Raw genomic sequence first — 25,765 nt, forward strand, 5'->3', positions numbered from 1 at the left:
TGGCACTCGGGTACCGGAGACCCAAAGGGCTGTCACTGAGAAACAGCTTTTAAAGGGCTAAGTGCATGGAAAACTACAAGACACTCATGAGAGGAATCAAAGACACCAATAAACGGAAATCTATTCCATGCTCATGGATAGAAAGAATTAACAACTGTCAAAATGGCCATCCTGCCCAAAGCAATCTGCAGATTCAATGCAATCCCTATCAAAATATTAACAGCATTCTTCAATGAACTAGAACAAATTGTTCTAAAATTCATAAGGAACCACAGAAGACCCCAAATAGCCAAAGCAATCCTGAGAAAGAAAAAGCTGGGAGGATTATGCTTCCTGACTTAAAACTCTAGTACAAAGCCAGAGTAATCAAAACAATTTGGTACTGGCACAAGAACAGACCCATAGACAAATGAAACAGAATGGAGAGCCCAGGTATAAACCCACACATATATGGCCAATTAATATATGATAAAAGAGTCATGGATATACAATGGGGAAAAGACAGCCTCTTCAACAAGTGGTGTTGGGAAAACTGGACAATATGTGAAAGAATCTAACTGGATTATTGTCTAACTCCACACACAAAAGTAAACTCAAAATGGATCAAATACCTGAATGTAAGTCATGAAACCATAAAGTTCTTAGAAGAAAACATAGGCAAAAATCTCTTGAATATAAGTATGAGCAATTTTTTCCTGGACACATATCCTTGGGCAAGGGAAACAAAATAAAAAATAAACAAGTGGGACTACATCAAACTAAAAAGCTTCTGTACAGCAAAGAACACCATCAGCAGAACAAAAAGGCACCCCACAATATCGGAGAATATATTCATATACAACTCATCAGATAAAGGGTTAACATCTAAAATATATAAAGAACTCACACGCCTCAACATCCAAAAACAAATAACCACCCAAGAAACAAATAACCTATTTAAAAAAAGCATGGGCCCTGAAGACGTTTCTCCAAAAGAATACAAATGGCCAATAGGCACATGAAAAGATGCTCCACGTTGCTAATCAGGGAAATGCAAATTAAAACCACAGTGAGATACTACTTTACACCAATGAGAATGGCCAATATCCAGAAGACAAGAAATAACAAATGCTGGTGAAGATGAGGAAAAATAGGAACCCTCCTATAGTTGGTGGGGATGTAAATTAGTTGAACCATTGTGGAAAGCAATATGGAGGTTCCTCAAAACACTAAAAATAGAAATACTATTTGACCCAGTGATCCCACTCCTAGGAATTTACTCAAAGAAAACCAAATCCCTGATTTGAAAAGAAGTATGCACTATGTTTATCAGTGCACTACTTGCAATAGTCAAGATATGGAAGCAACCTAGCGTCCATCAATAGATGCGCGGATAAAGAATATGTGGTACATATACACAATGGAGTATTATTCAGCCATAAAAAGATAAGAAATCCTCCCATTTGCAACAACATGGATGCAACTAGAGGGTATTATGCTCAGTGACATAAGCCAGGAAGGGAAAGACAAATACTGTATTACTTCACTTATTTGTGCAGTATAAAACAAAGCAAAAACAGAAGGAACAAAATAGCAGTAAACTCATAGACACTGAGAAGTGACTAGCGGTTACCAAGGAAGAGGGGTTGGAGTGGGTGGGGGGTGAGGGTAAAGAGGATTAAAGGGCACAATAATTCACAATGACAATGTAAGTTGGTCACTGGGATGGTAGTACAGCATGGATAATACAATCGATTACTCTGTAACATTATATTAATAGTAACAACACTAGAAGGTGAGGATTTAATATAGGAAACTTTTGAACCACTGTGCCACATATTTGAAACCAACATATGACTGCATATCAAAGATACTTAAAAAAAAAAGCAGGATCTATAACCTTCAGATGAGTGACCAATGCATTCTACAAGCAGGACAAAACAAGGTATCCAGCAGAATGAAGGTATGCCTGACAAAACATTGAATGTAGTCACATTCAAGATATTAACTCTATGAGATCATGTACTTATTATCACACATCTGTTGGATTCCTTTCTTTGCCCGTATCATTTAGGAATTGAATCTTCTTATGTAATTTCAGTGAGGCAGACCGTAAGACCCCCTCTTGCCTCAAAGAACCCCATTTTCTCCTCAACACACAGATTGGATCAGAGCTGGTTCCAATGCAGCATGGCTCTTCAAAGTCCTTTTTTGGAATTGATATGGAATCTTGGGAAAAGCCTTTCTCCTTTTGAGATTTACATGAATGGAGATGGTGATGGTCATTTGTAGAATACTTAACTACACCTAATATAAAGCTATCATTGAATGCCAAAAAACAAGTGATATAACTAAATTCAATTTCACTCCCTGTAACTTTTTTCTCTAGCCAATACCTGACTGAAATTCTGAACACTGAATAATTTTCTGTTCTTGACCATATTACATGTTGCTGATATATAGATTTTTAGTAATACTGTAGGTAGAGTACATGGAAGAAACCTTGCCTCTCACAGTAAATAAGGCTACCATAGACATCTTCAAATAACTTATCAAAAATTTCGATTTTTACATGTCTGACTCCTCTGCATATAAAAAATAAAAAATCTTGCAATCTTTCACATCACATTCCTGTCAGTTTTTTCATGCAAAAAAATCCTGATTGGAGAAACGAAGTTGAGTATTAAATGAGCTCATTAATGTAACTATACAGAATGCCTGATACTTGCTAAGAATGTTAGCTTTTGAAAATAAATTGGACACTAAGCTAAATACACAAAATACAGATTAATATCTAACCAGATACTTTAGGAAAACCCTCAGTAAGGAAGCATGAAGGAAATGTTTAATATCCTTAGTAGAACCTCGAACCATCATTTTGAACATTTACTAATTCATATTCTTTTTTCCCCCCTAAGAGACGGGAAATCTCTTTTCCCTAAGAGTGGCTTCTTCAGAAACTCCAAATTGGGTAATATGGATATAAATCTTGAGCAAGTTATTGTCTTCTCTGCACCTGTCTCCCCATCTATTAAAATAGGCAGTGGGATGTTAATGTGGGGATGAAATGCCAGTTCATGGAAGCACAAAGTACCCTTACACATGAAGTGCTTGGTATCATAATTTATTATTACTGTTTGAGGAAAATGACTTTAATATTACTTTCCAGCTTTGTATAACTGGTTTGCTCTTAAAAGTATCATTTTTGGTGATTCCTCTGCATCTTAGAAATTCTTTGAAGTTTAAAAACTTGAACAGAAAAACCTTTAATATTAACGTGTATAAATTTACTGAATACAAATAAAATGTCAGTAAAATAACATATATTACCAAGTTTAGTTATAATTAAAGGCAATGTTGAAACTAGAACCTGGATTTCCTAATACCCAGTTGTGTTCTTTCCTCTCTACCACACTGCACAGATTTATAATATATCCTTTGGCTTTGTTTTTGAAATAGGTAACTATAACTACTATTGTGAACACATGAAAAAATACATTCTAAATGCCAGCTAGAATATGAATGCAGTAAACTGATAGTTTTAAGCATCTTTCATGAGTGAAGTTCTTGTCTTCTCTTTCAGACCAACAAATATAGATTAAACATAAAATTGTGATCATGATTTAGTACAGAGTGCAACTGTAAATGACACTAAATGAGAACAGTAAAAAGTGGTCAAACATTCAAATATCCCAAATGTTTAAATATTCAACTTTGAACAAAGGCCAAAATTTCAGGTATAATTCAAGAAACAAATGCAGAAGTCTCTCACACTTCTTACATGACTCTCTATTTTTAGATTGTTACTATTGGGAGGGAGTGATGGTTAACTTTAAATATGAAACTAGAAGAGGGTTAAATTTTAAAAAGTGTACTTTTAAAGTAAATTAGAAAATATCTGTAGAGTTCACTTTTCAAAGATGAAAACAGAAAATCTGAAATAAGAAATCAATCCTGTTAACCAGAGTAGATCCAAAAATTTTAACAGATGAATACTTAACCAAAATACCAACATAACTCCATTGTGTACCATTAGCTCTTACATTAGAAATATAAGTAAGCTTTTAATGTAATTGGCCTAGGTCAATCATTTCTGCTAAAATCTGCAAAAAAAGGGCAAATAGAGTTCCTAGAATTCCTGAACACAAAGCATTTTTTTATGCCCAGATATGCATTAGAAAACAACTTACATCAGGTAAGAAAGAAATACAACAGTAATTCTCATCTTTACCAATTTATTTTATACAAAACAGTAGCAATGTAGAATATGGGCATTATCTTCCGCTGCCACATACACAAGTTGTGAACATTCCAAGCCAATGTACACAGTTTGAAGGGGGAAGGCTAAACAATAGCATCAACCATGCTACTGAACATAGGAATTTTTTATTTAAAAAGATTAAAAATTAGATAGCAATGTCTTCTTTATATTGCTCTCATCATTGAAGACTAAAGAAAAATAAAAAGTGACTTTTTAAGATTAAAAACAAGAGACTAGGGAAGAAACCAAGAAGCTGCTATAACACTGCCAGACTCAAACCATCATACTTCAAAATTTGCATACTTGATAGCAGCATTATTTTTACTGAACCGTGTGCAACTATGTTTAGAAACACATCAAAGCAAAAATATCATGGCAGTCATCAATCAAGACCCAAATGAAACAAAAAACAAAAAAATAACTCTAGGATGAACACACTATAAGCATATGAACATTTATGGAGAATAAATCAGTATCTACATTCTTGGACTTGTTCCATTCTGCCCCAATAAAAGTGTCAACTCAAACTGTCAACTGTGCATTTTTGGAGGACTTGAGTTTTTCCAGTTCTTATTGTACTGCATGCTTGGAACAAAGAGGGACATAATAAATCCTTCTACACAATGAACTTTATAAGTAGACAGATGAAAATAAATTTACTACTTGTAAACACACACAAAAAATTCAAGATTTTTAATCTTTAAACAATCAGTGCTTCCAAAAGCAAATTATCTTCTGTATCGACCTCTTTCCCCTCGGTCTCTGTCCCGATCACATAATCGCTCTCTTTCTCTTTCTCTGTCACGTCCTCTATCTCGTTCTCTGTCTCTTCTGTTATCTCTAGGACGGTCTCGCTCTCTCTCCCGGTCTCTTTCACGGGGTCTACTTCTCCGACCACTGACAACAGCTTGCGTGCGACGAAGGAAATCATCCACCCTCATGTCATAATCGTGCTAGAAAAGTTAAGAAATGGGTTAGGTATGTCGAATCCCTATATTGTAATTATTGTCCAGTATACTGAAAGAATATAGAGAAATGTATGATGCATTAATTCACAGACTGTAATTCTGATATTAAGAATTTAGATGTCTTACTAATTAGACTAACAACAGAGGTTTATCCAACTCATTAAAAATAACTTCTCAGTTTCCTATGTAACTTTAATAACTTTTCCATCCTATCCCTTTAATAAGACTGAGGCAAAAGTAATCACCCAGTAATGACCATAAACCATCATGCTGGCATTATGCTAAATGTCATCAGTTTTCCTTCAACAGATGAACTCTAATTTTTCCTCCTCTGATTCTGCAAACCAACCTGAACCAACTCTGCCCTCTTAAGGTGAAATCAGGTTTCTTCAAAACTCAGCAACTATTAAAGACAAACAATTTTATGGAATTTGATAAAATGTTAAGAAAATATGTACTTCAGTTAGATTGTGAAGTCTACTCCACACAGAGCTATAATACACAAAAGGCTGAGGACGACAAGGAAAGGTAAAAGAAGCAAATGCCTAAATGAGGTGTAAGTTGTTACTGAGGCTACTTCTCAGCCTGGCCCCTGATCTACCTTTCTACCCTAAGTTCTAAACTCACCTTTACTTACTGAACTTGGTTTCTCTTCAAAAATCTGTTTAAATATACAGAATATAAGGCTCAAAACACAATTCTACAATTCCTTTCATATATAAAATGTGTATGTTAGCAAAGAATGTGTATTGTAACCAAAAAATTACTACATAAAGGTGTATAAAATAGAACTTGTTGAAAAAGGACTAGTATACTTCAGTGAAGGATCTTGGAGAAGACTTCCTATTTTGAAAATCATGGTACCTATAAGCATTTTTAAAAACAACAAAACCCATCTGGTTGACTAAGATTTTATCATGCCTAGTTTCATCATACATGGGCTATATTATTTCTTTCTGTGTGACTGAAATAAAACTATTACAGTATATTAGGATTCTTAAACTGTTTTACTGAATGTTAAATATATTAATATGATTTGATTTTCAAGGATTAGTATCTTTATGAGGATCAGGAAATGACAGTAATTAAAAATATCTCAAAGATAGGTTAGGAAATTACTGCTCGGACTGGCCCTCTCAAATATGCATGCTCTCACCTAAGTTGGAAGACAAAAATGGTTTATTTGGCCCAGTGCAAATTCATCATTGTGTGTGTGTTGGGAGGGTAGGAATTTGGGTCAGGGTGTCAGTCCCAAATTACGCATCCTATTTTAACCATCAAACTACCTTTCTAAGGCTATCAAACTTACATAGGAGGAGAGGAACTATGCTAACAAGTGCCAGGAAATAATTTCACTTTAAAAAGTACTATTAGGGGAAAGAAATGGCTACTACATAATAAACAAACAGCTCAACTAGTATAATGAAAACCCAGAAACATCAAACTAGAGACTTTCATTCATCCTGTTTCAAAGTGATCAAAAAAAGCTTTCATGTGCACCGTATCAAATTATTAGAACCAATAATCACTAAAGGACAATTATTCTTCTGCTACATTTCTTAACATGTTTGTCATTTGCTAGCATTATTATAAAGAATCAGAGATAGAGATGAAAAAATTAATTTGGTTACTAGTTTTAACAAAATTTTGTAGAAATGGAAATATATGACTAAATGATAAAATTATCTCTGTGTTTAATATACACCATCTATCCTATGAAAATTGAGTCAGAATATACAGAAAACTTAGAAATCCTACTTGTATTATTAAAGTTATAATAGAAGACTACAGGACAGGAAAAAAATATCCTACCTCACTATATCCCCAGGACATTATCTAAGAGTTATATGTAAGAGTTGCCTCAACTTAAACAGTTTATGTTTGATCAGAAAAAAGATTTACATAGTCATTTAAATAATCCAAAGGGGCTAGTCATTTTGAATAAAAGAAAGTTGTGAATTACTCCACAACAGTTTGCAGTAAGAATATGAAACAGTCCATCACTCAACATAATCTGGTATCCCCCACACTTATATTAACTACAGAATTCCTAAGTCACGAGTCCCCTCACACTTGCTTTCTCTTGCACTTACTACTCGTTTATCTCTGTATCTTGCTTCGTGTGGTACTGGATGATGTCCTGAGTAAGGGGGATGAGCTTGAGGAGGTGGAGCATGGTGCTGATAGTAAGGATGGTGTGGAGGCTGTTCCATTCCAGGATAAGGAGCCTTAAAAAAAGAAAACCATTTCTTATAAGCATCTACCAAATACCCTTATCAACAAACCATTCTTAAAATTCCCATGCCCAAACCACCCACCCCAAACAAGTAATTTGTACTAACAATTTACTTTGGCAGCATTAAGATTCTTTAAAATACCCTCTTTAGTTGCTTGTTGAAAACATGTGCTTAATAAACTCTCTAATTACACATCTTTTAAGATTAACATATTTGTACTTTTGTACTGTCATTTAAATACTAACATAAATAGCTAACACTTCCATAGTGCTTCCTACAAGCTAGGCACTGTCCTAAGCACTTATATATTTCCTAAGCACTTATATATTTCATTTAATTTTCATAGCAACCCTATGAGATAGGTACTATTCTTAATCCTGGTTTATAAAAGAGGAAACTTAAGCGCCAATTGCCTAAGTAGCTGGCTTAAGATAACATTGTTAGTAAAGGGATGGAACTGGGACACAACATCAGGCATCCTGCCTCTAGAATCAGAGAGCTTAACCACTATTAAAAATCTATTCTTAAAAAACAAAAAACAAAACAGAACAAAACAAAACCTTCAGGAGCTAATAACTTTTTAAAGGCCATTATGAAGTTAAGAGCATGCCAAAGGTTATTTCTCTAGTTCATGCCAAGATAATATTAAATATTTTGATTTTTTTCTAATTTTGTAAAATCTGAAGGAAACCTAGTAATTCATCTATCTGTATACAGTACCTTAAGTGAAACAAAAGTCAGATGAAGAGACCACATTACAGGCAGCATTTAAAATTAAAGAAAAGAAAAAGGAAGAAACAATAGGAACTACTTAAACTTCCAATTTTTTATTTCTTGGGCTAATGCTTCAGCTACCCTCAATTCCTTGAAATATACTCTTAAAAATAATATCCAGTTTTCTTCAAGGAAGAGTTAAAAATTAGGAACAGCGTTTAACAACCTTATTTTATATAATTCACTGAGTATTAGGATCAGGAACTGGGTTAGACTCTACACATATTTTATAAATTTAGCTTCTCAACAGTCCTGCTATGAGGTTAACACTACTCCATTAAATTTTAAACCACACAAGTACAGGCATTAAGTCCATTTCATTCACCTGCCTTGCATAGTGTAGGTACTAAGTACAAGTTTGGTGAGTCAAAGAATAAATGAATGCCCACTGAATTTTACTGGTAAGGAAAATTAAGAAATGTATTATAAACTTGCCCAAGATATTAGAGCTAAAAGTGGAAGATATTTTAAGCCAGGCAGAGTTTGCACTACTAGCCACTATAATAATAAATCTTACCACTTTATCAACTAAGCCTGTACTATTAACACAAATCATTTAGTTTTAAAAACAGCATGCATTTATTATATATTTCAAGTCTCTTAATAGGTAACTATAACAATCATTTTCAAGCAAACACTCAAAATATATGGAATTGCAAAGAAAGTTAAGTAACTTGCAAAAATAGTAATACGAACCATTCCTTGCCAAGGTGGTGGTGGTCCCATGTTATGAAATTCCCTCACATAATCATTGTAGGACTAAAATGAAAGATGATAATGTTAATAATAAATAAAAATCAAACCCAGAACTACAAAGTAAGTCAGATCCTGATTTTATGCACATTAAATATGTAAATGAATGCTTACCCCATTTAAAAATACATCTCGGCGAACTCCTGAAAATCGTCTGTTGGGAATAAGATTTGTGAAACTAAATTCAGGTAATTCATAAACTTGTTCCAAGAATGTAATTCAAAACTAAGCAAGAGTGAACCCAACTTACCTGTCTACTTCCTGGTATCGTGGATCCTTTAAATACCCTGTTCAAACATCAAGTATTTTAGTAAATCAAATTTATTATTTTTTACTATGGCATTATAATTAAATGTTCCTTACCACTCATTTCAATTCTTCCCATGGAATACAGTGATGGTACTATTGCATTGCTCCCATGTTTAATTTTTTGTCAGATTACATGATAATCTAGGAGGTAACTAAATAACTTACTGATATCACAGAATTATAAACTTCAAGACATTTTTCATATGGCTCTTCTAAATCCATACCCCAATTCTGCTAGATAGATAATATCTTCATTCTGCACTATAAAGAAGGCAAGGGCAGAGCAATTATCTTGAGGACACTGTAACAAAACGTCCTTTAAAACTAATGTTTATCTTCCACCTTGGGTATACACCAGCTTTGCTAAGTCAATCATAAATTTTTAAAATGCAAACTTCAAGGCAAGTAAAGCAAAACTGCAAAAATGAAGACATATATTTTAAATGACAGAATGATAATGATAAGACAAATATTCTGCCCCTCACCCCCTTTTAGTAAAGGATTAGCAAATTAAGAATGTAAAAATAGTGGCCATATTACTAGAAAGAAACAAATTTCATTCTCTGGAATATCCCATTTTGGAGAAGAATGAAACTTATCAAGCCACTTGTTACATTATAGAGCTGTAGTGCTTGCTAATCCCAATTTCCAACTACCTAACTTTTACAAGGGTATCATTGACTGTTTTAAATATCTTCTCTTAAATAAAGTTTGTCTTTTTAAATTCTGGTTAAGGAAAAGATTGACTGAATAGCTGCTTTTAGATTACAAACCAAGTGTTTTCCGTTCCTCCCCTCATAAAGCCAAAGAACTTTTATATAGAAAAATATATAAATAATTTCAGTTTCCAGTTAAAGCTGTATACCACATAAATACTAAGTATCATAGGGAGTAAAAAGTATAAGAAGAGTGTAAGGTCACTGCTTTTCCTAACTATATTTAATCTTAAAACACATGCAGTTTCATTTGTGTAATTATTACAAATCAGCAATTTCAGGTGATTATAGTGAGTCATACTAAAATAGATTAGGCAACTTAACAAAGTAACAGGAAGAATTACGAAGTAAGGACTATTAATAATTTCCTAAGGTTTAAGCAGTCATATCCTTGTTTTCTCACTTCTAAAACTATAGGATTATGATATATGAGAATGTGTGTGTGTGTGTGTCTAAAATAATTTTAAGTCAAATATCTGCAGGATTATAAAATATTAACCTGGTCTCTGGTGAAACTCAGGGGCATAGTCAATCCTTGGTTTCTTTCTGCTGTTATGAATATCATAATCTTCTGGTCGACGCCTACACAAATTAGACACATTAGAAATTAAACCAAAAACTGCTGGGAGAACAAATAGCAAAGCAAGAGTTTCTGACAGAAATAAGGACAAAGAATAGCCCATTATTTCCTTTAAAGCAACACCTAATTTTTGATAAGCAAATCTTAATGTTTCTAACTTTTAATTTCTCTAATTATTACAAACCAATTCTGAAACATATTGCTGGACGTAGATATTCTCTGTAATCCTCATGCAATGATGAGAGAGTTGGAAAAAGTAACCTGCTCAAAATATATTATGTCACATTTTAGTATTCTGAACAAAAGTTACTGAGTTGCCCTCAAACTAATATAAATACCCCATTTAACAATCAAAACACTCCCAAATAAAGTCTCCATTCAGATATAAAAAGGAAAAAAACTATCATTACACAGCAGGTAAGTTCAAAGCCTATACATTTAAGCTTATTAATGTCATTTCAGAATAAGTCTAAACAAAATTCAGAATTTCTTAAAATTTTTTCTTTTGCTTTGCACAAAATGATACTTTTCACATGATCATACAGAAAATTTGATACTTATTAGAAGTGACTTTACAGGGAAGTTTTTAAAAATCTTAAGTACTTTATAAAACTAACTTCTACAGTTAATAACATTTAGGAATTAAAGGTATTTTTTTCTACAGACAATGCCTTAAAATAAAACTGGTAATAGGTAATGGGGCAGAATATTTAACAGTTCATAAACGAGCTCAAAGTATATTCTTTAGAAGGTGAAATTTTACTGTCAGCAGAGGACTGTGCTTTACTGTCTTCCATAAATCTCAATAGTTAATATAATACATCATTAATATACTTCATTTTACTTAGTATTTAATAGCTACATAAAATTCGAAATCCAAGTATTTTAGGTAATATCTTTTCACCCTTAATATCAAATAAAAACTTTATAACCTGACATCACTAGTTTTGCAGCAATTTCTCTGCATACCAAGTGCTTAACTTTTTGCAACACAAGTTCACTCAGACTGCAAAGTGCAATAAAACCCCAAGCCCCCCCAACAGAATAAAAACAGTTCCATCAATAAATTAAGAAGATTAAAAGCTGGTTTAAAAAATAAACATACCGCTTTCTTGTAGTTTGGGGAGTGCATATACGACCGGTATAAAACATGATAGTAACAGTTCATATAGTAGTCCAACTACTGACTTTAAGCTGTAAGCCACAAACATATATGGAGGCCCTGGCAGGCTTGAGAAGGTGTAGTGGTGTAATAATATAGTTTGCAGTCCATTGCAAAACTGAGGTAAAAACTTCACTTGTATGTACTGTATTGCACTGGAAATCTCTTAGCTTAAAACTTCAAAAGACATCTTGGTGTTCAGTCCTTTTAGGCCAAAAATAAGGGGGCTCTGCCAGGTTTCCTCCTACCTACTTGACAGTGTCCTTTTTAAGCTCAAGAAATGGGGACTCTTGTTGGATTATCTGTACCTACCACAGGAAGTTTCCACCAAAAGGAAACTTAACCAAAGGTTTCATCCCATCAACCATACATCCAACAGTCTTTAGCAGAATATTTTAGATTTAGCTGTATGCAAATCTACACAGGGGAAGGTGTTGGGTAGAAGGGCTTAAATCAGTCCTTTGCAAAGACTTCTCCAATTCTGTAACAAGTTAAACCCCCTTTTCCTGGAAAATGCTGTTTTAGTTCATAAAGTAGTGATCAATAACCATGGCGATCCTCTAAAAAACACTTTAAGTCCACAGGTACTGCCAGCATCTGGAAAAGCTGTAAACAGACACAGCAACAGCCCTTCTTTTTGGTTTGTTGCCGGGTCTCCCAGGGCCACTTGATCCCCTTTGGAAAGAACCTATTGTTTTCAGAAGCTCAGCAAGATGTGTGAATTCACTGGGTACATGGTTAGAGAATATTTGGCAATGGGGTTAACACATCACGGTGGTAAAATCTGAAACAGTCCCATAATGCTCCTCTTGAATATCAAAATAACTTAAAATATTTTATCCTCTAAATGAGGCGTCATCTTCTGAAAAAATATTAGTGATCCTTTATAAAAGTCCCATATCTGATCAGGCTTATCCACAGATATACCTGAAAGAAAAGGCTTTTTACAAAACATTAACAATTTTTGCAAATAAAGACTTCCTCCTTTCTAGCCTGTTCTTAGGAACAAAGCCCTACCTCATTTCACTGGTATACATTGAATTATCAGAATATTAACTGATCTAAACTGGTTATTGCTCTTAGCAAGTAATTCTTTCTGCATAAGGAAAGATCCCCATATTCCTCTTGAAAAATGACTGAGACCAAGGTGACCATGTGAAATCCTCAATGAAGCCACAAACTAGTCCATGCAGCTTGATTTGAGGATTTTCTGTTTCTTCTTTACCGCAGGACAAACTTTTGACGAATCACATTCATTCCTCCATCATGTTATTCTGATACATGTGCCTATTATCAGTCCAAAGAACGTTTCTAACCTTCCCACATCCCGGACTGGTTCTCGACGGGATGGACGTCCTCTTGATCGGGGTTGAGAATGCATTCTTCTCTTGTGACGCATTTTATGAATGACCTGATACAAGTCAATACTTTCATCCGGGGGAAATAGAAGACAAAGCTGGGTTCCACATTCAAGTTCAATTTCCTAGAATAGTAAAGTGGCAATTTATAAGACGAAAACAGGAGAAACTTTACAGATGTGTTGTATTTTCCTGATGGGCAAGAACAAAAACAGACTGACTTGGAGGCTTCCTTCCCAGGGTTGATGATCATATAGGATTCCAATAAACTTCCTTGGAAGGTTTTTGAAAAACCTTTCAAAAGTGTTTTTTATGTCATTACATAGGGTAAAAACTAAATGTAAAAATCTCTGAAGTTAAAAACACAAATGCAGTTGCTTAAACTTCTGTAACAATCACCCTCTGCAAACAAGGGAATTATTTCTTTGTGCAAAATACAAAATATCAGGAGAGTCATCTATCTTAATATATAGTAGAGGAAAAACATGTTAGTGTGTGACAACAACTTTGATAATTATGAAATGCTAACTGCACTGAAATACAAATGAGATTAACTACAAAGGCAGACTAACCTGAGGGCTTCTTTAAATTAAGTTTTTATTTTCAATTAACAACATTTTTACTTATGAGCAATGAAAACGTTACTTCTATTTCAAAATTATGTGTAGAAAACTAAGAGGGTCAAAGATTTGGGTTTATTTTAAAATCACTACACACTTTTAATTTCATTTTCAGCCTTGAAAACCTAAATACATATAAAGTTATCTTTTCATTAAGCTTCATTCTATTCATAGAAAACTTCAACGAAGATGTTAAATGGCATTAAATAAATGCATATTGTACGAAGTGCAAAATCTTTTTAAACAGTAATAATTCACTGAACATTTTAAATAAAAAAACATTTTAAATCAGGCTAATTCTCAAAAACTTTTGCTTTGATTGTATTAATGAAAGTACCATATAGTTATCTATCTTTCAACATTAATGGAGGTATTATTTATCAACCATAATCACAGTAATCATGAACTCCAAATTAAGAACATTTTCCCTTAATGTTTCACATAAATTCTTTTAGAAATGGTTTGAAGAATGTCCTGCAATAAAGAACTCTGAAAGTGTTCATTACATATGTGTTTTAAAAAAATCAATTGTACAACAAACCTGTCCATCACGTCCGATCTTTACTGGCTTATGTTCATTCCAAGGATTGGTGAGATGAGCCGACTTTGTGAAGGGTAATTCACGCCTAAACGCAAAGTATTATCAATTATAGTCTTTGTAAAATCCTTTAAGCTTTAGGAGCGAATTCCTTAAGTCAAGCATAACTTAAATGTGGCTAATATTTAAAGAATTATTTATTTAGCCTGGTAGTGCTTATTCCCCAGAGAGGGAGCTCTTTCAGAGACACACTCTTCTCACATTCTCCAGTGTTCTCAAAGAAAGCTAAATAATATAGTGCATGAAACATGAGCTTGGACACCAAGACAGTTCGGGGTTTATATTCTAACTTTCTCTTTCTCTCAACTTCTGACCCTTTCATCTTATAAACAAGGATTTCACCACCTACTTCGTACTTGTTTTAGTTTAGAAATGAAATGACATATATGTTTATGGTATTTCATGCTTCTCTGTACTCAAAAAATTGTAGTATTAACTGATTAATAAAGAGCTAATATTCTTAACCAGGCAGTAAATTCCAAATGAAAATAAACTGCCCCTATCTTTGGTCCTATACTTTCCCAGATTTAAGGGTCCCCCCATTTTCAGTAAATCAGTATTCTTCACTACCCATAGAGTGGCTCAATACAAATATTTTAATTATAAATTTATGTATTTGCATATATTATGCCCTCCATTTACACTACAATGCCGTATCTATATAATGTAAGCATACCCGGGTTCTAAGCTCTCTGAGCCAGAGGGCAAAATGGTCTCACCAATTTCAGAAACATATCCTGTATTTTTATGTTGTTCTTTATTAACCTACCACAATGCTGAATGCAAAAATGACACACAATGAATACTTATTGGTTGTCAAGAAATAATCAGCAATTAGCAGCATTCGGTAAGGATTTACCTATTTATGCATGAGTAATACAAAATTAAACGCTTTAATTATAGAACTATATATATATATATCTATGATACAAATTACTCAGCCAAAGATGGACGTACAAAGATGGACACACAAAGATGAGTAAGATAAAGAGCTGCTTACATTTCTAACCTTTCTTCGAACAACTATTAAATAAGAATAAACAAGCACACATAATTATTTTGTAAAAGAATGGGTACCATAAATAGAACACATGAGTTTTGTTTTGTTAATGTGGATGATCGTATCTATTTGGAAGAGAAAGGAAAATAATCAGAAATTGCTTCCTGGAAGAAGTGACATGTGGGATAAGCCATAAAAAAAAAGTGAGTCAGGAAAAGCCATATGTTGAGAGTTAAGGCAGTTACATTTGAGGCAATGAGAAGGAAAACACAAGCAACTTGGTATAGTAGAAAGTTATATAACCATTTATTCTCATCTTTCATGTATTTTCTTCAAGGTGAATATTGATTGCTCAAACTTTATGTAACTTTTTTAAACCCCAGAAGAAATTTTGACATTGACAGGGAAAATCTAAAGTTAAGGTAACAAAGTGGCAATGCTCTAAGGTGATGGTGGTATCACTGTACAGGGGAAGTGGGCAATGAACGACGGCAACACCCACTAGGTATTACTAAAAGGCTTAGATTCTTTGTCTAATAAAAACATTACTTCACCTATCAATCTTAAATCTTATTTCACCTGCTTAAGAGTGGTTCAAGAGTATATATACACACATATATACAGACATTTTTTTTTTCCTTTTCAGGGTACCAGAGGTAAAAAAAAAAAAAGTTATTATTAAGCTAAAACAAATCCATACACCAGAAGTCTAGAATATCCAGACGCAGATCTCTAGTTAACAATTCTTTGTATTTTGTTTAATAATGTCTTAGATACTTCCTGTAAATTGTCAGTTAAAAAATAGTTAGAGGAAAGGAATAACCTACAGGCACCAAAATACAGGAAAGTTACACATTATTATTGCACAGTTATCACTATTTAAATATTAGCAATGGAATACCCACAGTTCCAAACACAGGTATATGCTGAACTTACCTGTTTCAGCTTGGGGTTGAGATTCCTTAGTGGCATTGGTTCTAACTAGATTCTAATGACATTAGCCTACTGTTTTGACAAACTATAGTTAATCCCAGCCAGGGTATATCAGAACTATGAGGCCTTAGTCAAAATAGGGCTTAGAATAAGTTAAGAGAAACTGCAGGCCCGTGGTCACCCCAATTATAGAATAAACATACTAACAGTTACCTTTCGAGCACACAAGTATAATGAAGAAGGCACAAAATGACTATTTTTACTGTGAGTATGCCCAAGAACAAGAAAGTGGTGACTCACTGACTTCAAGGACCTTGGTAAATGGAGCAAATGCAACAAAGCAGTGTAAAAACTATACAGAAACTTTTAGGTACTGGACAGTGGTTTGGTTATTAAAGGTAAAAGGAGTAGTGGAGAAAGCCTGAAGAAAAGAGAAATGGGTTATTTGCAATGTATGTGAGAGAGGGTAAGTATAAAATATAGTCATAGACTTAATTCTGGATACAGAGTATAAAGTTTTATTTTGAGCTCTCAGTAGCAATTTAAGTAAGTCAATTTTTATACTCCACTCTCCTACCTGCTAACATGCACCCTCTGGTCTTAAACTTCAGTGTGCCTACAAAACCCCAGAACCACTAGGAACAGGTTTGAGTTGGGTCTCAGAATTCTACATTTCAGCAATCAATCAGATACTACTGATGAAATTCTACTGATACTGATGTGATCTAGGGACCACACCTACAGAAACTTAAATTTAGTTATTATCAAATCCACAGGGTACTTATACCTAAGTCTAATAATTACCATATCTAAAAAGAAAAAATATGAAAAAGTGATAGCAAATGTAAATCTCATTTTATACAGAAAACTTAGGAAGTTCAAGAGACTTACCTAAGTATCAATGAATTATCACGTGTCCCTGCAGAACTCTTAAGTATAATAAATTACTCCTGAACATAACTTATGAGTTAATTAGAAATGTTAAAATCATAGTTTTTTACTTAGGGACTAGGCAAATCTAAAACTTACTTGAAAATAAGCTTCACTAACCAAAATTCTAAACAAAGTATTAGTAGATGAACTATTGGGTTTGTACCTCTTCTGCTGCTATACATATTTCAAGCAAGTTAGTAAAACAGCTATTAATGAAATGAAGAGGAATATGAAGACAATAATTGTGAAAAATTAACCCACTTTCTAAAATTAAGAAAAAAATTTCTGTATCAATAATTTGAAAATTAAGATTAATAGAACAAGTAACACTCAAAATGTAATTTGCTGCAACCAATCTAAAACTAGGTAATTATTTCTTCTCCTATTTCTAAGAAAGTATTATCTCCAAATATTTTCCAGTGACACTAATAATGTTTCTAAGTCATGAAACCATTGACTAACAAATTTCTCCTTTTGACTTTATATTTACCTAACCAAAAATAATACTAATAAAAATGTCCATCTGTAGCCCCATAGAGAAGGGTGTTCCTTGCCTGGGACAAGTTCCCTATGAATCTGGTGAAATCGAAATGTCACGGGAAAGGGTAGGCTGGTAGCAAGGCTTTTATTTCTTACAGTCACTAGCCAGCCCCAGATCCAACTCCTCTGGACTCAGCTGACTCTCTCCTTCCCCAGCCCACTCCTTCTGCCAGGAACTCCATGGATGGGTCCTCGGTGAATGGCAAATGCCAGACCAATTACATACCAGCAGGAATGGAGGGGAGGAGAGAGAGAATGGCAGTTTTCTCTCCACCCCTTGTCCCAGATTGATGGGAGGCTGTGCAGTGGTAAATACCTACTGATATGTAAATGAACTAAGGCAAGGCAGTAGATTCTGAAAATTCTGCCATTTACCTCACACCATCTCAGCAGAGAAAGAAGTAGCACCTTGTTTTCCCTATAAACTGTCACCAGATTTTTAAGTATCATAATTTTAATCTCATTATAATTTAATTATAACTTAATTATAATCTTCATTTCTACATAACTATACGTTTATACTGGAAGACCCTAGGTGCTATAGAATAGGGGGATATCACCTACAGTCTCACCACCTTAACACTTGCATTTTAATCATTTTGATATTATTCTGCTTTTTCATTTATTATCATCTTTCCATACTGTTAACATGGACAATTATTTCTGCATTTTACACTTAACTGGTGAACCGTAAGTTACTTAACCGATTTCCTATGAGACAATTTAGATTCCTTCTAATTTTTCCCTATAGAAAGTAATGATGGGATGGATGATACATTTTCATGCATATAGCTCTCTATTAACAATAAACCTAATACACTATTTCCATTATATCACTACACCATGAATGTGGGCTCTCTATCCTAACCATACACCTCACTCCCAATTCCCTGATCCATCCTCCCACAAACCTATGGTTTCTGTTTCTACTCTTTCACTTGTGCTAGTCTTCCTTCCTGAATATGAATAGCATTTTCCCTTCTTATTCTTATATAATTCCTCCATATCCATCAAAACCCAAGACCTAAGCCAACGTACAACTTAAAAAAAATCCCTATGGTCTCTTTCAGGTTATATTTATTTAGCAAAAATAGATTTGTTGCATGCTGAACAAAGTTTGCTTAAATAATCAGCTTCTTCATGTTGCTGAAATAACTTTCTAGACCCAAGATAGAGCTACTTCTGACCAAGATGTCCCATCAGCAAACCGAAACTTAAATTTAATTTGTGTGTGCCTGTCAATTCTCCACTCTACCAGAAATGAGCCAATCCCCAAACACCAAGCAATCTCTGGGCTTTTCTCATGCCAAACAAGGATAGGGGACCCAAATAATCAGATATTTTCTACACATCTCTCTTCCTTGTTTTTCACTCTTAATCCTATAAAAGCTGCTGCTTCCGTCCCATTTTGCAGTTCCCCAGTGACTTTCCATTTCAGGAAGTTTTACAAGTTTGTTTGTACCACCTAAATTGACTTTTTAAATTATTTTTTTAAACAATGTTCAATCATTCAGTAAGAACATAAAAATAAATGGTAGTAACTCAGTGTTCAAAATAAGTCTATTTTTCTAATAAACATACTTAAATTTTAATTTCTCCAGTTTCAAAAGATCACAGTACAAACTAATCTACAACTTCCTTTAAAAACACTACTTGTTTACAATCAAATTAGTCACCTCCAAAACATCAACCAAGTCAGTGATTACTTCTCCCTTTCCCAGTAACTAAATGACATGTTAATCACTAAAATTGCATAAGATATATTGCCAGATAACATCCCAGGCAATTGTCTAATTCAAGACAAATTAACTATTTTATTACTAATACAAAGAACAAATGAAATATACAATTCCACTAAATAAATCTTTGCCCTTTGCATCCTGTATTATAAAGGTGGTGAACAAGACAAGCTAAGCATATTGATGTTATTTTTATTGTAACAGTGTTTGAATATTAACATTGTTAAATTTTATGGATCCAAATCAGCCTACTAATGAGACAGAGACTAATAATCAGAGATAATAAATTAAAACTAAACAACTGTGGAGTTTTAACATTAGTCCCAACTGTTAGTCCATTCAAAACAAGGGCAATTTTTAATTAACTACATTAAGCATGTAATTTACCTGCAAATCCAATCAATTTTAAAGACACCTCCCAGCATTTTAGCATTCATTCCTGCTGGAAGCACCCAATGTATAGGAGATCCTCCATGATGTGATTCTGAAGAAAGTCTTGCAAATCCTAGGGGAATCAAAGCACAACATAATGTATAGATGCTAATTAACCAATGTTCTTATACATCATAATTATTTTTATTCTTACCTTGAAATTTTCCACTCTCTCTGACAGAAAATATTAAGATAACACTCCTTGCAGATCTGAATGCAGCATTTAATTTCTTCTCATTTACAGGCAGTGTGGACCATACACCCTGTCAAATGATGTAAGGATCACAGACTGAAACTACTGCAAATTATTCATGCTTCCAATTTTATTTACAAAAGAACAAGACTACTGATACTGTTGTACTTAAAATTCAAGTAAGCTATGATGAAAAAAGATTTTATTAGCTGTCAGAATAATGTAATAGTATATTAAGAACTGAGGAGAAATATGGAAAAGATTAACAACCTTATCAAAATCATTAAAAATAGTAATCACAAAGGGAGGGGGCAGTGTTTCAAAGCTAGAATTCTACATAATAAAAACAAAGATCTAAAATTATTTTAGTATCACAATCACTATGGTAAAAATATGCTGCTTAAAGGTACATCACAATATGTACATTTTTCTTCTTGAAAAATTGTGCCTAACCAAGTAATTAAAAATTATTGTATTAGGAAATCTGTAAGCAAAGAATTTCTGTGAAGTTTTTATTAGCATTTCTCATGTTTTTTACTTAAGTTCAATTTTTTTTTGTATTAACAGATTGACTGAAGATTTTAATGAATTATTTCTTCATGATAGATTAAAAGATACCATGGTAATATAAAATAGAAGCTCCACTTCAGTTCAATCTGCTCATACAAACCAGATCTCATTTACACTAAATGCTTAATTAGTTCTGCCTAAATTCACTCCAGCTAAAGAACAAACTTCCACTAGGTAGCTATCTGGTGTGTATTATTCCTCTGTCTATACAGTTTGACAGGTAATGCTTATCTTAAATTAGAAATATAGGATACTGATGCTAAAATGGTTAGAAAAATGTTTAACTTCAATTTTAACTTCCTAAAAATCAGGGGAAACTGTAGTTACTCATTTTAAACCAAGAACAGAAAGATATTAGTTTGTGTAACAAACAGATGTATCGTTATAGCAAAAACATAAAAAGAAATTAGTATCTTACAACATCCTACTGGGCATAGCCTTTTGTAAAGCCCAGGGTAGGTCTTTAAGCTAATTCTTCCCTTTCCTTCTAAATCCACGTGATCTTACTTATAAAAATAAAAGAAACTCTCTATAAAGGAATGATCTCTTTTCAAGAACATTTCAAGGTATAAAACAAGCATCAATATAAAATAAAAATTGGTTACCTACAGAAACTTTAAAAAAGGGTTAGTATAATAAATGAGCAATTGAATATAGAAACAAACAAAAAAAAAACAAATGTCTTTCACCATACAAATACAAAATACATATTATTCCTCAGTATCGGATATCTTGAGTTCTAAAATTATTTTTAAAAGATTTAAAAGAAAAGTCAAATTACTATTAGGTTGCCTAACCAGCCGTAAAGCAGACCCTAAGGGGCAAACGGGCTGTGGATCTTAAAAGCTGTAATGAAAATCGTAGTATCTTAATGCTACTTGATACACTCAAGTTCACCTTCTCATTTAAAATTTTCAAGACTAGAATAGTTACAATGGAACTGATGCCAATACCTTAGCTTTGGCAAGAGAGACATTCTCATGGTTGTTACTCTTTATGAGAAAAAATCTTGCATCCTGTAGGACATATTTGAGTTTACTGGTTTGATCTGAAAGAAAGAAATCCAAACTGATTAACCGGAGGTCATTATCACACATAAGAGTGTATAAGCTGTACTGAAATTTAGCCCTCCACAACCCAGCTAAAACTTTTAAAATTCATAATCACCCATTCAACCTGGAAAGCTAAGCCACAACACATAATAAAGCAAAGTTAAGAAAAGACACCAGCATTTTGCAAGAAGGTAAACCTAATCTAGTGATGTTCCGATATATCAGATTCACACTTAAGTATGAGAATGGCTCCAAATTGTATAGATTTATCAGATTATTCAGGCTGATAACAGACCACTAGGTTACTAAAAAATCATCCATCATGTCCAAAACTAAAATATACTGAGGTATTTGCCATTGTTCTAAAAGATACAGTAGAAGTGAAAATGCAGCTTTATGACATTATCAATATTTTCCTTAAGTGTAATATATCAGAACATTACTACATTAAAACCAACTATTAATGGAGAACCAATAAGGCAAAATAATGACTTTATGCAGCATGCAATGAAAACAATTTCAAATTTAAATGATACCTTTTCGGACAGCACGAACGGAAGATGATAATTTCTCATGCTTCTTTTCTGAACCTGTATTTAGCCAAAGTACATTTGTTCAGATTGAGCTTTAAATAGAGATAAGACAAAATTTCTACAGTCTTGTCACATAAAGTTCTCATTTAAGACAAATTATTCTCCCTGGCGCACCCACACACAAAAATATACTTCTCAATGTGTACGAGTGTTTTGCTTTTTGGGTTGTTTGGATTTTTTAAAAAGATGTATATTTGAACAGTTTCCCACTCAGAAAACTAGACACTGAATCATCATCTTCCAAGAAAAAAAAAAAGTGAAATTCCACTTAAGCAGTAACAGAACAGGATTAAAATAACAAGAAAAAGCTTAGTTTCCTCTAGAATTATTACACTGAACATGCCAAAAATCAATACTAATGGACATCAACAAGTTCACACTAAACTACAGCCTCCACACACTTTCTACAGTAGGTTACATTAGAATCAGTCAGGTATGAGCACAAATAAAGGTAAAATGAGAATACCTGCATATGACTCTGATGCAGAGCTTCCACTTCTATCAAATACAATTGGAGATATGCCTCTAGCCCTCTTCCTTTCCTTCTTTTTCTCATCTAAAATGAATTCAAACAAGATTTTTTAGACATTACAACTTAAGTAACAAATATTCAAACAAGAATGTTATCAGTCTTGGACAGGGACTGCACTGGGGTAATGGGTGGGGACTTGATAATATGGGTAAATGTAGTAACCACATTGTACTTTCATGTGAAACCTTCATAAGAGTGTATATCAATAATACCTTAATAAATTTATTAAAAAGAATGTTATTAGTCTGGTTTTTGCATAATCCCTAATTATTAGTCCCTGCTATTTCTCTCTTCATCCCACCACTTCCTCAGAAAAAGGTATTTCATTTCAAAGACACTGTCCATAAAATAGGACATTTTGTTGTTTCTCTCACCAATTTCAATCAAACAAAAATGCATGGCCCTACTGAGATCCATTTACCCTATACACAAAGTGGTCTTGAATAAAGTTCTCCAAGGGGGAAAACCCTGCAAAGCAAAAACTATTCTTTCAGAAAATTTACTGTGTTCCCCTCTATGCACCAGATTAATCCTCTTTTTAAAACGTATACTACCATTCTTCATCACAATTCCAATTCTGATTCTATCTTAGATGTCTGATGAACTCTAGAACACAAAGGTTTTGAACTATTAAAAAAAAAAAACACTATAGTAAATTAGTGATTCCATTCTGGTTGCCATTGTTTGTTTTGTGTCTTCGATTTCATTCTTCTTGACCATGTCCTTTCTGGATTATTGCTCTTATTTTCAAATTCAATGTAAAAATTTATCCCTGAATCTTAAATGATTGCCTATGCACTTCTATAAAAAACTAGGAATCTTCAACAGACGAAAAGAACCATATCAAGCTTAATTTGGAACTTCAAAAGCATATAATGAGGACCTAAAATGAAATTAGTCTCTCCTATCTCTTTTTATTTATTTATTTATTTATTTATTTATTTTTTTGTGAGGGCATCTCTCATATTTATTGATCAAATAGTTGTTAACCACAATAAATTTCTGTATAGGGGGGTCAATACTCAATGCACAATCATTAATCCACCCCAAGCCCAACCTTCGTCAGTCTCCAATCTTCTGATGCATAACGAACAAATTCTTACATGGCTATCTCTTTTTATTGATACTTTTTAATTACACCAGCTTTACTTTTCAATTAGAAGGAATATGAACGGAGAAAACAGTTATTTTTATAAAAATAACAGCTGAAAAAGAACAATGACCTTGTACCTATTATATAATGACTCTATAGATAGAAGTAACTATTTTTAAAGATTTAAATATATCATCTCCATTAATCCTCATAACAATCTCATCAGATACATGCCATTACTCTCATTTACAGAAAAGGAAATATCACCTTAAAGAGTTGAGCAACTTGGCCAGGGTCCCACAGTTCCAGGTGGCTTAGAATCTAGGCTCAAATCCAAGTCCTCTAACTTGAAAGTACAAGCCCTGAGCTCTATTCTTATTGAGCAAACAGAGAAAATACTCACTACTATTCCTGAAAGACAATTCTAGGTCTAACTAGTTTGAAGATGGAAAACTCCAAACATATCCTAAGTTCTTTCTCTTTTAACTTAAACGTTATTTCCCTTTGTAATTTACTACCAACTACTTCCCCAAACAGAAGTAGCAAGTTCCTTGTAAATACGCTGATTTTCATAACTCAGGGCTGAAAAGGAAAAAGTGCAGCAGAAAATACAGCACATTACAAAGCTAAGCCCATTTAAAGCTTACAACCATGGGGGCTACAGAGAAAAAAAGCATTTATTTCCAGGCTTGCTGGCTTTGAATGATACCTGACTTTCAAGTCTTAAAATAACTTTTCTCAGAGCAAACAATAAGACAAAGTGAACAGAGTGATGTCTTTTAATATAAATGACTGAAAACCTCACCCAAACAGATAACAAAGAGACTTATGAAATCTCACACGTTTGTTATGTTCACTGACTCCACATTACTACTTGACACACAGTAGGAACTGGATTCAGTGAATCAGTGAATGACAACGACATTAAAGAGATTAGAAAAACATCATTTCTGTATGTTAAACCCAGCATTACCATGAAAAATCTCCAAAGATTTTTCATCTTTTTTGTATAAATAAAAATTACTGGTCTTACATTTATGATCTCAAATATGTGGATATATTCACATGGAACCTGTCTACTCATTTTCAGGTCCCAACTACTATTCTCAGGACAAAAGAACAATGAGTTCTGTTAATAAATCTTTAACAGCACCAAAGTGTGTCACTTTTATAAGAAAGTTAATGAAAATTCTCAAAAAAAAGTAAGGTGAATTGGAATCTAAAAAACTTATGAGACAGAAAATAAACTGTAACCCCAATTGGTCAACTAAAAAAAGGAAGAAAAAAATCTAAGCTTATAAATATAAATAGTACCTGATCCATCTGTACCTGAACCAGATCTGACAGACCCATCTGTGAAGGAAACGGATTCAGAATCAGAGTCGCTAGCCTCACTTCGAGTGTCATAGTCATTTCCCTCTTCCTTTTGGTCTCTCTCATCCTGCTCATATTCTTCTTCCTCCTCCTCTTCCTCCTCCTCCTCTTCTTCCTCTTCCTCTTCTTCCTCCTCCTCCTCCTCTCCATCTTCATCTATTTCTTCATCTTCCTCTGCATCTTCTTCTACCTCTTCATCCTCCTCCACATCTTCTACCCCTTCCTCCTCATTCTCAGAGTTGTTGCCTTGTTCATCAGAAGAACCACTGCTGCCAGTCTCATGGTCAGAGCCATATTCTTCAGAGTTCACTTCCTCCTTAGAAGACTGGCTGGATCTGCTTGCACGTCTATCCACTTCAAGACCAATTCTCTGATGTTTAAAGAAAAAGGGAATCAGCAGTCATATAACAGATAAGGTCAGAGTGAATAAATAGTTCTAAAGCCTCAAAAAGAATCGTTTTCTGTT

The 25,765-nt window shown here is 33.6% G+C and overlaps 1 protein-coding gene and 1 long non-coding RNA gene across 8 annotated transcripts in view; both read right to left on the reverse strand.

The window, feature by feature from the left end:
- Positions 1–4,197: 4,197 nt before the first annotated feature.
- The window catches only part of YTHDC1 (YTH N6-methyladenosine RNA binding protein C1), a 31,489-nt gene continuing 9,921 nt past the window's right edge, over positions 4,198–25,765 (reverse strand). For 2 of the 7 annotated variants that reach the window (XM_057502285.1, XM_036918134.2), the window contains 14 exons: positions 25,240–25,669; positions 22,767–22,856; positions 22,244–22,297; positions 21,609–21,703; positions 20,047–20,155; positions 19,848–19,965; positions 14,259–14,343; positions 13,056–13,222; positions 10,497–10,579; positions 9,223–9,259; positions 9,087–9,150; positions 8,916–8,978; positions 7,302–7,436; positions 4,198–5,193 (listed from right to left, as the gene is read on the reverse strand). In XM_057502285.1, the coding sequence (XP_057358268.1) occupies positions 4,969–5,193; positions 7,302–7,436; positions 8,916–8,978; positions 9,087–9,150; positions 9,223–9,259; positions 10,497–10,579; positions 13,056–13,222; positions 14,259–14,343; positions 19,848–19,965; positions 20,047–20,155; positions 21,609–21,703; positions 22,244–22,297; positions 22,767–22,856; positions 25,240–25,669 (1,755 nt within the window). In that variant the 3' untranslated portion in view covers positions 4,198–4,968. The remainder of the gene's footprint in view (positions 5,194–7,301; positions 7,437–8,915; positions 8,979–9,086; positions 9,151–9,222; positions 9,260–10,496; positions 10,580–13,055; positions 13,223–14,258; positions 14,344–19,847; positions 19,966–20,046; positions 20,156–21,608; positions 21,704–22,243; positions 22,298–22,766; positions 22,857–25,239; positions 25,670–25,765) is intronic. The other 5 variants (XM_057502286.1, XM_057502287.1, XM_057502290.1 and 2 more) reach the window with 5 other exon arrangements.
- LOC130683792 (uncharacterized) lies at positions 15,382–19,841 on the reverse strand. The gene is made up of 2 exons (XR_008997748.1): positions 19,148–19,841; positions 15,382–19,110 (listed from the first exon to the last, which is right to left on the reverse strand). It is a non-coding gene; the product is annotated as an uncharacterized LOC130683792 (long non-coding RNA).

Source organism: Manis pentadactyla, chromosome 5 (assembly GCF_030020395.1).
Source record: "Manis pentadactyla isolate mManPen7 chromosome 5, mManPen7.hap1, whole genome shotgun sequence".
NCBI lineage: Eukaryota > Metazoa > Chordata > Mammalia > Pholidota > Manidae > Manis > Manis pentadactyla.